The sequence below is a fragment of the Syngnathus scovelli genome, chromosome 15, assembly GCF_024217435.2.
Source record: "Syngnathus scovelli strain Florida chromosome 15, RoL_Ssco_1.2, whole genome shotgun sequence".
Classification (NCBI taxonomy): Eukaryota; Metazoa; Chordata; class Actinopteri; order Syngnathiformes; family Syngnathidae; genus Syngnathus; species Syngnathus scovelli.
Genome location: NC_090861.1, coordinates 5,990,362 through 6,007,018, shown reverse-complemented (window position 1 = coordinate 6,007,018; position 16,657 = coordinate 5,990,362). Strand labels below are relative to the sequence as shown.

The window sequence follows — 16,657 nt, the reverse complement described above, 5'->3', positions numbered from 1 at the left end:
ATTTCATCTCAATTCTTTGGAGCACCGATACAGATTTGAGTTGAGATTTATTTGCAAACAAACAGTGTAGCATGTGTGGCATGTCTGCCTCACAGTTTTTGGATTATGGGTTTGAGTCCTAGCTTGAATAGAGCAAGTAAATGAAAACATGCTACACGTTCAAATGTCATTACAATTGTATCAATGTTGAACGGTAAAACAGAGGGCCCAGTTTACTGTAAATGTACATTAAACATTTTACCAGACCATCAAAACATAATAAAACTCACATAGATTAGTGCGGAGTTGACTCAAGGACACTAGTGCTAAAAATATCGACGAAAGTTTAAATCTGTTGAGTATTTTTTCCCCCCCTGTAAGATGATGCCTAATTGGTCCCTGGAGACCGCGGTAAACATTGAACCAATCAGGAAGACGTTTACTCGCGGACGAACAATTATCTTCCCGAGTTCTTTTCTCTTGACTGTTCAACTATTTGTTGACGCCACATATCGTGAACAACGTACGACAAAAAGTTGTGAACTTGTGAGTAATTTTTCTGTATTATTTATCATATTTAATATAATTTTTGAGACAATGCGTTGGAATAAAACAAATACGAATAATAGTTTTCGGATGTGAAATGGATGCCAGGAAACGTCGACGGGTATTATTATAACGCTGTTAATATTTATACTTCATTACTTTTCTAGTTTGTTAGTGACGGGTAACAATCTGAAAATGCACATAGAATAAGAAACAAATTGTTATTTACCTTCTCTACAGCAAGATAGAAGCACATGTACGCAGTACGAGGGGTGCCGCTAAGTGGAAGTGCAACCGCCCGCAGGTGCATTTTGATGACGTTTACCGAATTTCGCTGTCATTTTCCATAGTTATTTGAGGATTACATCCCAGCGCCAGAATGTCCCATGCTTACAGTTTGCTACCGGAGGAAGACATAACATTGGAGGAAGACACCACTGTGGAGGAGACCCTGGACTCAGGGGCTGTAAAAGGTGATACAGTAATCCCTCGTTTATCGCGGATAATTGGTTCCAAAAACCACCCGCGATAAGTGAAATCCGCGAAGTACGGTCACCAACAAGAAGTACTGGGCAGGCTAACGAGTTTGCGGAAAGATTCTAATTCGCGATCGTGCTAACACGCGAAAACGGACTTCTAAAGGAATGTAAACGAACATTTGGAGCAATACTTCATTGTCCTAAAGGTTAGACACACGTTTCTTCAATTTAGAAGTTTTATTTTGACTTTTAAATGTTTTTTTAATTTGGGGGAAAAAAATCCGCGATGTAGTGAAGCTGCAATAAATGATATGCAAAGTAGCGCGGGATCAATGTACATTCAGAATGAACTTGTCAAGCTGTGGTATGTCTTTGAAACTGTGCTACATTAGCCCTCGTATCCCGTTCGATTATTTCTTTATCAATAATCACACTTTTTTTATTTGTTTTAAGACAACTCTGCTGACATTGACAAGGATTCCAGTGAAACAGCCATAGAAACGCCATCTTCTTCACCAGGTTCAGCGCCTGTTAAAAACGGGCTCATTGCCTGCATCATGTTTTGTTTTCCTGTTGAAATTGTTCACACTTGCTATGGTTTAGTTTGGGATACAGATTTCCACAAAAAGTACGTGACGGTATTAAGCAGCAACAAATTCGACAGCCTTTTGAAGATGAGTCCGGATTTTCAAGCTTGCAAGAGCCACATGGCGGCGTTTGTCCTCGTGAAAGTTACGTTTCACTTTGCAGTGTCTGTTAAGCCCATCAAATTAAACTTTAGGAAAAAATACAACCGAGTGTAAGCAGAATCTCCCCAAATTAACTTTGTATGTTTTTCCCCCCCCCACAGAAGTGACAGACACATCGGGGCGTGCATGTGATTCTTACCAGGTGGTGGCGTTGGGAACTGGTTGCTTCAGCTGCACCAGTTGGCTTGTTTTCAACGGGACGATGGTGCACGACTGTCACGCCATAATCATTGCCAGGCGGGCACTCCAGAGGTGCGCTGACTGGCATTATCATAAGCCACCTTCACTCCTCCAAACACTATGTTTGAGATCCCATCTTTGTCTTCAGGTTCCTCTACAAGCAGCTTCTGCTCTTCTTTGACACCGACCCGCGGGCCAAGGAAGCATGCATATTCGAGAGTAGCGGAGCCGGGCCGCAGCTTCAGCTCAAAGCCAAGACCAGCCTGCACCTTTACACCAATCAGTGTCCTGAAGGAGCTGCCAAAGACTTCTACGTGAGGTGCCAATGTCTTCAGACAATGGACGCATACCTGTCTCTAGTATGACCTACTACCAAGTAAATGACAAGCTCATTTGTTGCCATCTTAAGGGGCTCCTACCTCAACAATTGGACCCCCCTAAAGCTGTATTATTACGCCAAGGGTTCACTGGTGCCTGCTACCCTACTTGAGCCGAGCCACTGGGCGGCCAAAGTGTGCTGCATTTCGGGCACCGACAAGCTGTGTCTCTGGACCTTTGTGGGCGTGCAGGGCGCTCTGCTGAGCCACTTCATCCAGCCACTTTACATCACAAGCATGGTGCTCGGTAACTCTAGCAACACTACGTTGATACGTCATAATCGAGTATAGTAGGGGTTGTGTTCTGAAGTTGTCGTGTCGCCGAAGGTGGCCAGAAGGTGTACACCGGCTACTTGTCGGACTTTATCAATGAATGCCTGGGCAACGGCTGGGAGGACATCCTGCCACCGTTCTACAAGAAATATGACACCAGGTTCTTGTGCTGCGAAGAGGTTAAGCCCATTGAGGAGTCGCCGCAGCACGATGTCCTCAGCATCAACTGGTGCCTTGGAGACAAAGACATTGAAGTGGTTGACAGCAGGAAAGGCTTCATTGACCACAGGTACATCTCATGTCAATTTGTTGGAAAGAGATGAAATGGAAACAAGATGATGCTCACAATTTGATTAGTATTTTTTTCACAAATCTTGACTTACTTTTCCTTGCAGTTCCCCGTCAGTGAGCGGGCCCGGCTTCTCCAGCAGGCTGTGCAAGAGAGCACTCTACAGTTACTTCCGTAAAGCAGCTCAGCTGGGCGGACTCAGCTACTTGCTGGATCGGCCCACCTATCACAGCGTCAAGGTGGGTCTCAAGGCGTGTCTGCTGAGCTCTAAAGCTTTAAGCTCCTTCATGTGGATGTATTTGTTTGTGTGTGCGCTTCAGGTGGACGCAAGCGTCTACCAGACTGTAAAGAACCTAATCAAGCAGCACTTCGTAAGCAACCGCAGCGGCCCCTGGAATGCTAAAAAGGAGGTGGACATCTTTAGCGCCTGAACGGTTCTCCTTCATGTTTAGGCATTCAAGTTCTGTTTGGGGGGCAGGGGGGAAATGTTCAGATATTTTTGTTCTCAAATTTACAATCCAAATTTTTGTTAAGTGTTTTTGTTGGAAAGAAATTGTTCAGAATATACATATTAAAGTGTAGTCACCCAAAAGTCTGCTTTTTTTTTTTTTTGCTTTGCCTTGTAATCAATATTTTGACATGAGCGAGATTACAGTACGCCACCACTAGATGGTGGCAGTGAACTTTACAAGAAAGTGTCAAGGTACAGTGCAGATATGGCCAAAAGGAACAGCACAAGGTCCATTCAATTGGAGAATGGAATTTATTTATGTACAGTATTAGAAAGTCTAATACTGTAGGGCATTTGAACCATATAATACATGTTGGTAAAAACTGAGTTACAAGTGTGTCTCTCGTACAGTAATAATTCTGAAAAATGCAATTACACACTAAAGATTCAGTTATCAATTCAGTAAAAAGCAACATAATTCAATGTCCAATGTGAAATTGGGAGTTTACATTACAACTGTGTTTCTACGCTTGATAGGAACAATGTCTTGTCAGCAGTTGCCTGGCAACAGACTCCTCCCTGGTCCTGATGCTCATGTGTTCATAATTGCAGGCTCCTTTGTGGGACTTAGCAGAAACAAAGAACAATAGCGATGCATGATACAAATTACCCACGATGAGGAACAGCCAATTTCCATGTCTGGTGCGGATGACGCCGGGTTGAGTGTTGGATGTCTGCTGTGGGGTCCTCCAGCCAGGCACGGAGGTCACCACGCTCACGAGGGACTGTGGCTGAGTCTGGATAACTTGATTGGGCATGGGGGGTGGAAACCAGCGACTACACAAAAAGACTCTCTAAAAAATTGTCAATATGTCAATTGAAACATCTTTATCACCATTGAGGGCTATTCTAAGGAATTGCGGGATTTGGTTTTCTACTTGTCACCGCAGTCAGAGCACAGGATGTCCCGGCCCTTAGCTATGAAGGGCTTGTTAGCCAGACTGAGAGAGCACTGCTTACAGTTGAAGCAGTATTCATGCCAGGAGGCTCCGTCATAGCTCACCACGTTCACCCCTTTGCCAAAACCTGAGTGGAGAGGAAAACAATCTCAAAATTCTGTAACATCCCAAATTTGCAAAAAGGTGACACTCATTATAATTGCCCCATGAAAAGAAAAAAATGTGAATACCCAACCACAGGTATGTCAAATTTGATTGGAAGCAAAAAGAAAAAATAACCTGTGATGGCCATTTGGCAGCCGCTGCATTTCTTAGCCACGGTGCTCTTGTAGCAGTCCACGCAGAAGGCCTGGTCCTTGTGGGTGGTGAAGCTGGACCCAGCCAGAGGCTTTGAGCAGGAGCTACACACGAAACAATGACCGTGCCAGGGCTGCCCCTGGTAGTTGACTCCTCCGGTTATGATCGGCTACAGACGAATCAAAGTATGTCAGTTTGTTTTGCCACTTCTTATGTTTTCCCTAAATTACCTTTTTGCAGGAGACGCAGATCTTTGCAAACTTGCTGTCGTAGCAAGGGCTGCAGTAGACGTCGCTCTCTTTGGAGATGAAGCTCTGCGAAGCCATTGGTCGCTTGCAGTGGCAGCAAGTGAAACATTCGTCGTGGAATGAGTTGCCTTTGTACTCCACGCTCTCCGTGCCTGGAGATGATGGTGACACACGTGAGCTTAACGCTAATAAGCAATGCAAAACTGTGTTCTAACCAGCAAGTATGGGTTTATAGCAGGTGTGGCAGCGTGGAGCTTCTTCTCTGGAGCAGCACTTGCCACACAGGATACGTTCATCCTTGGTGGTGAATGGCTCCTTGGCCAGCGGCTTGTAGCACTTTGCGCATCGGAAGCAGTCCTCGTGCCAGTAGCGACCCTTGTGGTTCAGCTCCTGATGAGAACCAGTGTCACATCCAGGTGCCAAATCGTATTGTATGAATGCGAGCATGTGTAAATACTTTGGATTCCACGGAGATGGGTCGGTGGCACTCGGCGCAGCTGTTGGCGCAGAACTTGGTGTGGCAGCGCACGCACGTAGGCCGGCCCTCGTTGCGCACAAATCTCCTGCCGCCGAGGTCTTCGCGACAGTAGGAACAGTGCACGCTGGCTGACATTTTTCAGTCTCTGAAGTGACAAAAAAATTAATAAATGAAACAATCTTTGGTCAGATCAGGATCTCAGTCACAATTCAAAACTACATTAATTACTCAAAAATGGAGGCAAGAAACAATATTGAGCAACTTGTGCAGTGAGATTAAATAATAAATTCCGTAAAACAGTTTTTATTTTTCCTACTTCTAGCCCGTATCAAGAAATGCTATTTTATTACTTAATGTACATTAACAGTTAAAACAGGTCAAATCTTGAATAACCGCCACTAGAGGGCGACAAAGACTTTTGTACTGAACACGAGCAGTCTATTATGGTATTTGACAGACATTTGAATATTGCCCCCCCCATAAATTGCCCCCTTTTTGCTTACCTTTGATATCTTTTGTTTACAATTTCCAAACATTTGTTTCACGTGTGATTTATGACAGTAAAAACAAAGAAACACACACAAATCATATGCTACGCTGAGTTTTTAAAGTCACCAATTAAATGGAATGCTGTTGGGTGCGCCTCCTGAGACAGAAACAGTAAGTGAACAGATGAAGAGGGTGTGGGATTGAATTGCGTCCAACAAGGTCATTTCAAGTGCAGGAACAGTGTACTGGAATGCTCTGTGCTTATTTTAATTTTCTGGCCGTTGCTCCAATTTACACTCCAAAGTAAATGATATGTTTCTCCACTGTCAGCACATAGTTTAAAAAGGAGCCTTTCCCAACCACTTACAAAATAAACTTCCTGCTTCTGGAGCTGCTACCTGTTGTTTTCTTTCCCCGCTAAAAAGCAATCACAAGTTGACAGAACAACAATAGCATAATAATAAGATACCTATCTGATGGGAATTGTTCGCTAACAGGAAGCCAAGCTGGAATTCCACGCAGGTCGGAGGGAAAAATAAATCTTGTTTGGGTGACGTAAGCCAACGTGTCTCAACTCTTTTCCTGCCCCTCTTGTCATAATACACCTTGTTTTTAGAACAGATAGCTATCATTATCATGCGCAGTTAAGTGTTAATAAAAAGCTCCAAGTGAGTTTGCCATCATGTGTGGTCCTGGTTTGTATTTAATGAGCGTAAAGCGTGTTATGTGGGAAGAAAACAATATGGCTGACTGTTCCTACTTGGGCATGTAAAGGCTCTAAATATTGATACAGGATACATGTTGGACTTGGAAGGATGTTTGTCCTCATGTCTGCGCCACAAGGGCGCCCGTCTCCCTAGATTACGACGACAATGAATTCGCACCCACCCCGAGCCATCTGACACCGAACGGATTTTTCACATTCGTCTGCACGACATCTGCGTCGGGCCCGCGTGTTGGCATGAGCTTATCGGGCAAGAATGTGCTGGAACACACAGAAACAGGAAGTCTCCGTCGCAAGAGTGTTGGCACAGTAAACGTCCGCGGGCAAATGAGAAACACTGTCACAAATGCCAATTTTTTATCATTTAAAAAAAATATATTACTACTGTAGTGCAGCAAAGAGAAGGTTTTGACGATTATTTATGCAACTCCAAGTGAGGAGGCCTTTATTTTGATATATTTTTAAATTAATTACACAGCGGTACCCTGCTTCCTCGCCTTACCCAACCAACGACCATAACACAATATTTAATAGCACGCTTGACTCAACATTTCTTTGCCACAAACTGCTATATTTGTCACAAGCAAGACAAATTCCAGAAAGTGGAGTAAGGGAAGAAGGCAGCGTAGAGGCAAAGACTTTACCAGCTGTCTATTAGCAATTTCCTTTTGGGAGATTATCGACAACATTCGTTCCAGACACCCTTCGAAGCCTCAGCAGCACCAGACCACAAACAAAAAAAAAGGCCTTTGAAACATCACGACAGACTGCATGTGATTTGAACAACTGTCTTGAGGGATTTCAAACTATGCAAGAGAATCGAGATAAATCGCAATCCAAAAGCTACACGCTAAATTCTGGCGCCAAACAAAAGAACTAGAAAAACAAAATGTCCTCTTTTAGGCAGCAGATGATTTAAGCATCAAAGCAGAAAGCTGTATGCGCTCGCGTGGTCAAGAACAAGTCTTGGAGAAAATGTCAGTAAGGGCTGCAAAACAACTCAAGTGATCCGAGGCAGCGATTTTTACGGTCTGTGGAAAAACTTTATTTACTTGAAGAATGTTTGGGAGAGTTTGAACGTGCGGTCTAGATGTAACATTGGAACAGTTATCTTGAGTTCTGAGGTGGGAGCGAACAAGCAGCAGAGTGAACAATATATCCCCCCCAAAAAAAAAAAAAAAAACAGAACTATAATCAACCCTGCCTGCTTTTTTTGCAGTTATTCTGAACAGCTTGAAAATTGCTCTTTAAAAGTGCGGAAAATGTGCTTAACCTTGACCTGGTCCCATCATCACCATTGCCACTTTACAATAAAAGCCCCTTAAAACAAGACAGACTCGTTTAAACGTTCGCTGGCGTGAAGCCTGAGAAAGTGGATCAAGTTTTACGAGGCAGTGATGCAGTTTACCGTTCCGTGCTTTCCAAAAAAAAAAGCATCAGCTTCAGGGCTTAAAGTGAATACACTGTTGCTTCTCTACAGTTAGAAGGAATATGGCCACAAGCTGTGGAATGCAATTTGTTCGCCCATGTCTCTCTAAAAAATACTTTTGATGCATTACTTTTTATTTTTTCATTTGCATAATTAATATGATTGATCCTTGATTAGGCGGCTCGGTGGCGCACTGGGTAGCACGTCCGCCTCACAGTTAGGAGGGTGCGGGTTCGATTCCACCTCCGGCCCTCCCTGTGCGGAGTTTGCATGTTCTCCCCGAGCCCGCGTGGGTTTTCTCCGGGCACTCCGGTTTCCTCCCACATCCCAAAAACATGCTTGGTAGGCCGATTGATCACTCCAAATTGTCCCTAGGTGTGAGTGCGAGTGCGAATGGTTGTTTGTCTCTGTGTGCCCTGCGATTGGCTGGCAACCGGTTCAGGGTGTCCCCCGCCTACTGCCCGATGACGGCTGGGATAGGCTCCAGCCCGCCCGCGACCCCCGTGGGGACTAAGCGGTTCAGAAAATGGATGGATGGATGGATGGATCCTTGATTAGTCTCCCCAAATATTATCCTCTGTCAAGGGCACAATAATAAATTGCTGTACAGGAATGTTAATTGACCTTTGTGAGCATTTTCTTGGCCTCAACACTTCGATCAGTGAATGAGAAGAGGAGGAAACTAACTAACTGGAAACAGATTGCATGGCTTCAAAATGTCAAACACACACACACACTTGCAGAAATACTTACAGAGACAACGCCCCATGCAACTTTTGATTCCCTTTTGAATTTTGGAGATTTTTGCAAGGCAAGTCTGGAAGTGGGGGGGGGGGGGGGGGGGGGATGTTTAACAAAGACACATTATTAATATTCTTTTCATCAACACTATTATAATCAGGAAGAACAAAATATTTCCAGATACTCTACATGTGGCGAATTGCTCTAATTTATTTATGAATTGATAATGTCACACACATCAATCATAACGATTATGTTGATAAGTAGCGCACATTTTTCTAGTAAATTACATCGTGAGTTAAGTCACAAGTTTCGACAAGAACGTGTTTGTTTTTTCTGGTCGTCTATCTTACCGAGTCAAGGTTGATTCGCGCAGCCGAGGATGCACGTCTTGCCGAGGGTGTCGAGGAGCAGGGGGGGACTCGGTGTTAACTTCGCACCTCTGGCTCCAGCGTAAACACGTCTAGTGGCGTCGTCTGTCTGCTAGACATCAACAACCAAGCAGAGACCGGATGTTGGTGTCAAGCTTCAAAATAAAATAGAATCAGACTTCCTTCTACAGAAAGTTAAACAAAAAAAACGCACGAAGTGATATAAATCGCGTCCCCCTCCGGAAAAAAAAGAAATAACAAACTCAAGTGAGATTTTTTTTGATTAACCACTGATTTGAGAATAAGCACAAATATGTGCGTACTCACTTTTTAAGAATAAGCTGCAGTCCGACAAATTCGTAACCCCGTAGAGGTCCAACCTGCAATGTGGATGTAGTGAGCTGCACTGTATTATATTGAAATATGCATGGATATTTTATATTTTAAGGAACTTATTCAGCTAAAAAAAATGCAAGCACATTGTGTTAAATGTTTACCTCACTGCATTAAAATACACTCACAGGACGAGAAGAAACAAAGTGCAGTCCTTGACATTTATTTCTGGTACATTTGCAACTTGCCAGACAAGAGACCAAAAATATAGAATGACAGAACAGGAAGGAAGAATGCTCACAAACTTCAGTGTTTAATCTCTACAAAAGCTCTTCATATCTCTTCAAAATATACTGGTATTTAATTTGTGTGTGATCGCTGCAACAAAAGTACCATATAAATTAAATCAACAACACAAAGTTACACACGATCCAAATTGTGTGGATGATTGTGTAGAAAACCTGAATACTGCTTCAAACAAAATAAGGACAAAAACAGTTTGAGGGATTAAATAGTTATCTGGGTATATTAAAGACACTCTTACGGTGTTGACCAGCACAAAGATGACAGTACTGGTTTCAGTCCACCAACCTACAGAGATGCCTATGTGCAAAAAGCAAACGAATGAATAGGTGGGATCCTTTCGCATTGCTGCAGTGGAACCTTCCAAGTTCAACGCAACATTTTGGTAATTTTCCTACTTCGTTTAACTTTGGAGATTCCACCATTATGCAGGTACCGTATACGCTACAATTCAGTAAACCTTCCACTGTTGCTAGTAGTTCTGATGATCTATTATTTATCTCAGTTACACCTAAAAATGAATTAAACCAACTGCACTGTTCTTAGTCAACATCAATCGGCGCATCAAGCGCCCATCAAAATAATCACCTGACTGGACAAATTTAATGTACAAATCTACACTTAGGAGTTCAATTTACATTTTAGGCACTTGAATTCACAATAGTTCAGCATGCCCTCATACCAAAGACATGGCAGTGTGTGCGTTTTTGTCCGTGTGCGTGGCTGTGCATCAGTCAGATTAGTGCATTTTTTTTTTTTTATCTAGTTGTTTTTTCCAGTCACAAGCTTGTAAATGACGTTCACATGGGAAGCGCATCTTGCTACATCACACAAAAAAAATTACACACACACATTTAAAGTTTCGGAATGGAAACTCGACAATCGCCCTCACCTACGTTTGGACAGCACACCTCACATAAGATGAATCGGTCGGGGTGCGTCTCGCCGCTGAGCTGTCCTACTTTTAAAAACAAATCGTAATAAAGAAATGTCATATCATGAGACAACAAACAAACAAATAAATAAATAAATCCATGAGTCAAGCACACGGGTGGTGCTAAAATGTCTTGACAGAAGTGTATAAGTTGTCAGTAGTTTAGCCTTACTCTTACTGTACCGACGACTTGTCATCTAGCGTGTATATCTCGTACCTTCTATGTTCACGTTCACGCCTACAGTCACCGAGTACTCCTCGCAAAGTCCCTCACGTACCTGTCCACGAGAAGATTTTAAGCGACGAGAAACAGTGTTAGCAGATAATTATTCCAGTCGTTAAGAGTTTAGCGGCTGTAATTACATGACCGTAAAAGTTTGTGCGGGCTGTGTTTTTTTTTTTTGCATTACTAAGTGGATTAGTCATGGTTTCTTAATAGCAGGAGAACAGATGTTTGGTCTGTGAAAATAATTCAGCAGCATAGAAGACCATTCAGTTCCCAGCCAGGTAGAGAGTGACTGTGAGAATAGTTATTGCCAATAAGCAGGGCTGTAATGAGGGAAAAAAAGTGCAGAATCAGTCCAATTGAAAACCATGAAATGTACGTAGTCTTGTAAAAATAGCCACTTTGTAAGCGAGCCTCGACAAGAGGAGAAATTTCTTGCTGTGAATCCATAGCAAGAAATGTCTCCAGTGCTTAACCAAGCCTCAATACTTGACAAAACAACTTGGATTGCATTGCTGCATCTCATTGGTGTGTTGGAAAAGGTGCTGAATAGGTATGGGCAGCAAATAAGAAAAGATACACGACTACAATGAAACAGTCATAGACTGTAGTTGGGAATTTCCAAATAAATAGCCTGCAGAAAATACAATACGGTCACGTGAATATTGCCACTGCCCTAGTAATGGGAGGCAAAAATCAACCTGGGAGGGATTTTCTATGATAACGACAAACGAATACATCCCGGCAGGGCTGACCTTGTCTTACAGTCTGTGCCTACGAGGGTCTGAGCGGGGCGGGGAGGGCGGCGGGGGCAGGGTTACAGTAGTCGGGGGATCGGCCGGGTCATTCATCGGTAGGACCAGGCGGGTGCCCCGGATGGCCACCTCATGCTCAGCCAGCGCCAATTCGTGATCCAGGCCCTCGTCGGCGGCGGATGGACGGTGGCGCTTAATGCTGCTGGAGCTCGAGCCGTCCGTGCTGACTGTGACGTCGCCGTACATGGAGCTGACGCTGGCGTCGTTCAGGATGAAGTCGGAGTCGTCGTCGTGGAGCGGCCCCTCGTTCTAGTGTGAGCGGTCATTTTAAGAACCTTCTGAGGATGCGTGTTAAATAATGATGTTGACGTTTATACCTCGTATGCTTGCGGGCTGGTGAGGCACCGTGCTAGGGGTCCACAACAGGCGGGCAAGGTGGCAGTGAGAGGGGGGCCACTGTGGGTCAAGAGGGGTTTCAGGTAGCTGCACAAAAAGGTGTCAAGGACCTTGAACATTTTTGAAAAAGTTAAAATTATCCAGAAGATTGCTACCTAAACAAGAGCATGTTAACTAACTCCATTTCTGATAAGCTAAGATCCCTGCGCCTCAAAAATCCATGAAATAACACAAGGTGTGCCGCAGGGATCAATTTTAGGCCCTTACCATTTCAATTTATGCTCCCTCTAAAATTAAAATCCTAGAGTTCCCATTCACATTGAAGGATACTTGTGATCAAAGTTGTACCAGATCCTGAATGGCCAGGCGCTCTCATGCTTTGTGTTCCTCCTCTGTGAGTCATCCAGCATTCCTGAACTCTGTCAGGCGGAACATTTGCTTCCATTTTTTTTCATTTAACAAAGGAAAACCAACACATTTTAACGTGTGATACATACTGAGTGGTCTTGATCAGAGTCCACACCCACACTGAGGAGAGAAAAAAAAGACAGGAGTGGGACTTTGGAATTATGAAAATCACATATATATAATGTATGTAAACAGGTGGTAGGGTGAATTCAGTTATGGTCCTCACGGAATACTCATGAAGGACAACATAGGCATGGTGCCGCCTCCGCAGAGCCACACTGTGAAGAAGACAATCAGCAAGGTGGTAGAGAACATCATCTGGCGGGCATAGGTGGCCGTGTCGCGGATGGACAGGGCAAATGTCATCGCCCCGCGCAGTCCTAGAAGGGACGAGACGAAGTTTAGAAAGACAGTAGATCAGGTGCATCTAAAAAAAAAAAGAGAACATTGCCATTTAAAAGCAAGAAGAACTCTCACAAAAAGTCTCAAAATATTCAACCGACAAACACTGATAATGTATCAAAATAAAAAATACAGAAATTATGTAAATGAATCATTTGGAAATTGTGCTCAATACACACTTGAAATGTCGTTTTTGGACCATCCTGTCATATTATACCTTCAACAACACTTCCCTCTGCTGGAGGAAAGAGGCAGAGGCAGATCATGAGCCTTTGCCTCATACAGCGTACCTGCAAACATCATGACGTGCTGGAAATTGGAACCAATCTTGTTCTTGCGGCCAAGGTTGAGCAGGAAGGACAATGGGTAAATGTTTGCCGCCCTGCCCAAAAACACTGCTACCTAGAGTAAGATTTTGGTCAAGGGCAAAGACCTTGGAGATTTTATTCCATGATAGGAATGCACATTTCAAATAAATAGCCAAGACCTCTTTGAGAATGACGCGAGTGAAGGATACAAAGGCCCCGATGATGAACAGAGGGTTGAAGACGTGCGATTGAAAGGAGAAGAGCGTCAGGCCCATGTAGGAGAAGATGAAGTTCTCCGCCAGAAAGTTAAGCAGCTCAAACAACTGTGTTGTGATGAGCACATGTTAAGAACAGGTTATGGCGTCATGGGCGAGTCTGTTGGCATTCTTTGGCGACTGACGTGTCGCAGTCGGCGCGTACCTGTTTGGTTCGATCCTGTGAGTCGCGAGAAAGATTGTTATAGGTGTAGTGAGCCTGAGTCATCCCGCAGAACAGCACGGCGACCACGCCTGGATTCAAACATTCAGAACGTTACAAGCCAGTTGAGCGCGATACGAATACGATTAAATTCTAAAGTCGTGAATGTGTCACCGGTAAAGCCGCAAGCCTCAGCCAACAAGAAAGTGCTCCAGGACATGAGGAAAAACAACGCCGTCTCCAACAAGGGGAAGTCCCTCAGCTTGGTAAACTTGGTCACGTGATGAAAAGTTAAGAGAAAACAGTAATCAGATGATAATGTGCAACGCTTACTAAAAATAAACCCAAAGTACAATAACCAAACAAACAGGACACCAAGGATGCAATAATCAGATCACGCGAAGGATATGAGCGCTGTCACCACACCGGTGGCCACGCCGAGAGCAAACGATCCGCTGAAGACACCAAGGAAGATGCCGAAGGATTTGAGCATGGCCATGGCTTCAAAGCTGTGGCTGTTGTCCCCCGTCGGCTGGTACGCCACAATGGAGCTGAGGGCCGAATGGACGGCATAAATATACACACCGTTAGAAGGAAAAAAAAAAAAAACAGCGGGGCGGGACCCACCAGATGACAAGGAACCTGAAGCCATGAATGTCTGATAAGATGTGATTTACATCCACACTGTGACTTCAAAAATAAACCCCCTCGTTTGTATTTTTTGAGGAAATGTGTTATGAGTCACTTTGGGGATTCCCAATACGCCACCACAATCAAACACAAAGTCCAACCACCCACCGAGGAATAACTGTCTGGTTCTTCTCCAGCCATTCCTCCTCGCCCTCAGGACGCACAATTCGAGCCCCCCGCCTACTTTGCTTCTCCAAACGGAGAAGAACACTGCATGCATACGTACGGGTAGGTGATGAATGACAGATGGAGGAATGGAAGGCCAGCAATGGAACGACAGGGACTTGTGTTAGTGACATCGGCCGACCCGTGGAGGGATTATGGGAGTTTGTGTTGATTCTTCGGCGGGTTTTCAAGAAAACTTACGACGAGAGGACGATGGCCACGGCGTCATTGAGCACGCTTTCCCCAAAAAGTAAAGCATACAGGTCCACGTCTACCTTCAGCTCGTTGAAAATGGCCAGCACTGTCACTGCAACACAAAGACAAGGGATTAGCAAATACCGATACCGTGAGTACATTTGGGACAAAAATAAAAGCCACAAAGAAGTTAAACAAGCATCTTGATTGACTCTGAGGGCCGATAAGAAAAATCATTAAACTGGATAATGCTTCAAAAGATCTCACAATTTTTTTTTTCAATGTCCATGTTGTACCTGGGTCTGTCGCTGACACGATGGCCCCAAAGAAGAGACAGTCGGTGAAGTAAAAATCTCCCCCGAGCTGGCCCACCACTTTCATGAAGGACACAAATCCGTACATGATGAGCCTGGGGGACATTACAAGAATCCTTCAGACACTGGAAAGCTCATTGTATTTAAAGTAGATGAATCTGATTGGATCACTTACCCAATAATAAAGCAAGATATAACAGTTCCCAGGAAAGCGTAGGCCAGGATGGAGCCAATGTTGCGGAAAAAATGTCTCTGGGACAGACCAGGGAAAACATTTATGAAAGTATAGGAACTATTGGACTAGAGCAAATCTTAAAACAAATTAAACAATTGTGATTGGTTTCCTGATCATCCAATATGTCCCAATACTGGGCCTCTTCTCTAGCACAGTTAACTTTGAATATGAAGTGTTCTTTAGATCGCCTTACCCGTTTTAGACTGTAGCCTGCATGGAAGATGATCGGGGGTAGTAAAATGTTGAAAAAGACTTCTGGGTCAAAAGTAACCTGAGAAAATGGAGAATAAATGATGCTTTAGTCGTTCCATAAATGGTAAGACAACAATCAGAAAAATAATTGAATATATAAACGCTTGCCTTTCTCAACATCTCGTCGTCCTGCACTTGGTGGCCTTTGCTTCGGCTGACTTCGCCCTTTAGGGTGTACTCGTAAAATCGCCCGCTGACGTTCACCAGCAGGGTGGCAGGACTGGCGTTCACCGCGCAACCCTGCACCACGTCGCTCATACTTGGGGGCACATGGACGCCGAACCGGAGTATCACACCCACCAGAAGGCCTTTCAAGGAGGAGAAAAAGAGACAATTAGGTGGTGGTCATTGTTTCTATATGAATCTATTATTAATAATGCTTTGCTGCCATCTAGTGGGCAACTTGGGGAATCTTTACGCACACGCTCAGTTACCATGATACTACTTATTGTCAATGTTACTGTCGAGAAGCGGCTGTACTGTAAGATGTCAAATTGTGCAACCAACGCCATCATTAAGCATCCAGTCAGCTAGTTAGCATGGATGCTACACAGTGTCCAAGGGTGATTTGCTCGAGGCTAGTGCTCTTACCATAGATCATGGCGAGTCCCGTTTCGTGGAGGAACCGAAAGCGCCTGTGCTTGAAGAGCCATATAGTGAGAATAGTGAGCGTTAGCAGCATGATGAATATGAGCAGGTTGGCACTGTCTTGGCGGTGGCTTTCTTCAGCCAGCCTCTCTGTTACGACGTTGTCCATTGCGTTGCCCTCGCCTCTCCCGACGAGGATGAAGGAGAGCAACGCGAACGGCAGCGACCACAACGCCGTCGGGGATTTAACGTGAACAAGGGGTATTATTTGCGTAGACGCCATAGTAGCGCTAATGTTTGTAGTAGCTGGTAGCTGTAGAAGCGCAATATCCCCGTGACAGACCACAACAAACGGAGTCAAATTCCGGGCTGGTGTCAAAATAAAAGAACTTCCGGTTATTCAAAATAAGATTAATAAATACACGTAGGACAGTATTATAATTGCTACTACAGTGATCCCTCGCTTCTTCGCGTTTCGTTTATTACGGTTTCACTCCATCGCGGATTTTTCCCCCCCAATTAAAAAAAAAAATTAAAAGTGAAAATGAAACTTCTAAATTGAGGAAACATGTGTCTAACCTTTAGGACAATGTAATATTGCTCCAAATGTTCGTTTACATTCCTTTAGAAGTCAGTTTTCGCATGTTAGCACGATCGTGAATTAGCATCTTTCCGCT

General features: G+C 44.1%; 3 protein-coding genes across 5 annotated transcripts; 1 reads left to right on the top strand and 2 right to left on the bottom strand.

Annotated features, from left to right (window-relative positions):
• Positions 1-371: 371 nt before the first annotated feature.
• Positions 372-3,464, top strand: adad2 (adenosine deaminase domain containing 2). Its single transcript, XM_049742018.2, has 10 exons — positions 372-525; positions 876-998; positions 1,458-1,523; positions 1,608-1,731; positions 1,850-2,005; positions 2,082-2,252; positions 2,343-2,557; positions 2,638-2,872; positions 2,979-3,111; positions 3,193-3,464. Exons 2-10 carry the CDS (start codon positions 905-907, stop codon positions 3,301-3,303), a joined length of 1,305 nt encoding a protein of 434 aa, XP_049597975.1. The 5' UTR covers positions 372-525; positions 876-904; the 3' UTR covers positions 3,304-3,464.
• A 152-nt stretch (positions 3,465-3,616) lies between these two features.
• Positions 3,617-9,177, bottom strand: LOC125981926 (four and a half LIM domains protein 1). Of its 2 annotated transcripts, XM_049742011.2 has the most exons (7): positions 9,042-9,177; positions 8,701-8,764; positions 5,285-5,450; positions 5,043-5,217; positions 4,810-4,979; positions 4,562-4,748; positions 3,617-4,409 (listed from the first exon to the last, which is right to left on the bottom strand). In XM_049742011.2, the coding sequence occupies exons 3-7, from the start codon at positions 5,438-5,440 to the stop codon at positions 4,258-4,260; spliced, it is 840 nt and encodes a 279-aa protein (XP_049597968.1). In that variant the 5' UTR covers positions 5,441-5,450; positions 8,701-8,764; positions 9,042-9,177; the 3' UTR covers positions 3,617-4,257. The 2 variants fall into 2 exon arrangements, with proteins under 2 accessions (XP_049597968.1, XP_049597969.1); XM_049742012.1 differs by lacking the exon at positions 8,701-8,764 and having other exon boundaries at positions 9,042-9,171.
• A 417-nt stretch (positions 9,178-9,594) lies between these two features.
• On the bottom strand, positions 9,595-16,362 carry LOC125981913 (sodium/hydrogen exchanger 6). Of its 2 annotated transcripts, XM_049741987.1 has the most exons (17): positions 15,984-16,362; positions 15,501-15,700; positions 15,334-15,411; positions 15,081-15,157; positions 14,888-15,000; positions 14,598-14,703; positions 14,340-14,441; positions 13,946-14,092; positions 13,716-13,816; positions 13,545-13,633; positions 13,334-13,447; positions 13,107-13,218; positions 12,641-12,794; positions 12,504-12,534; positions 12,337-12,425; positions 11,988-12,093; positions 9,595-11,919 (listed from the first exon to the last, which is right to left on the bottom strand). In XM_049741987.1, the coding sequence occupies exons 1-17, from the start codon at positions 16,261-16,263 to the stop codon at positions 11,617-11,619; spliced, it is 2,202 nt and encodes a 733-aa protein (XP_049597944.1). In that variant the 5' UTR covers positions 16,264-16,362; the 3' UTR covers positions 9,595-11,616. The 2 variants fall into 2 exon arrangements, with proteins under 2 accessions (XP_049597944.1, XP_049597945.1); XM_049741988.1 differs by lacking the exon at positions 14,340-14,441 and having other exon boundaries at positions 15,984-16,361.
• Positions 16,363-16,657: the final 295 nt, after the last annotated feature.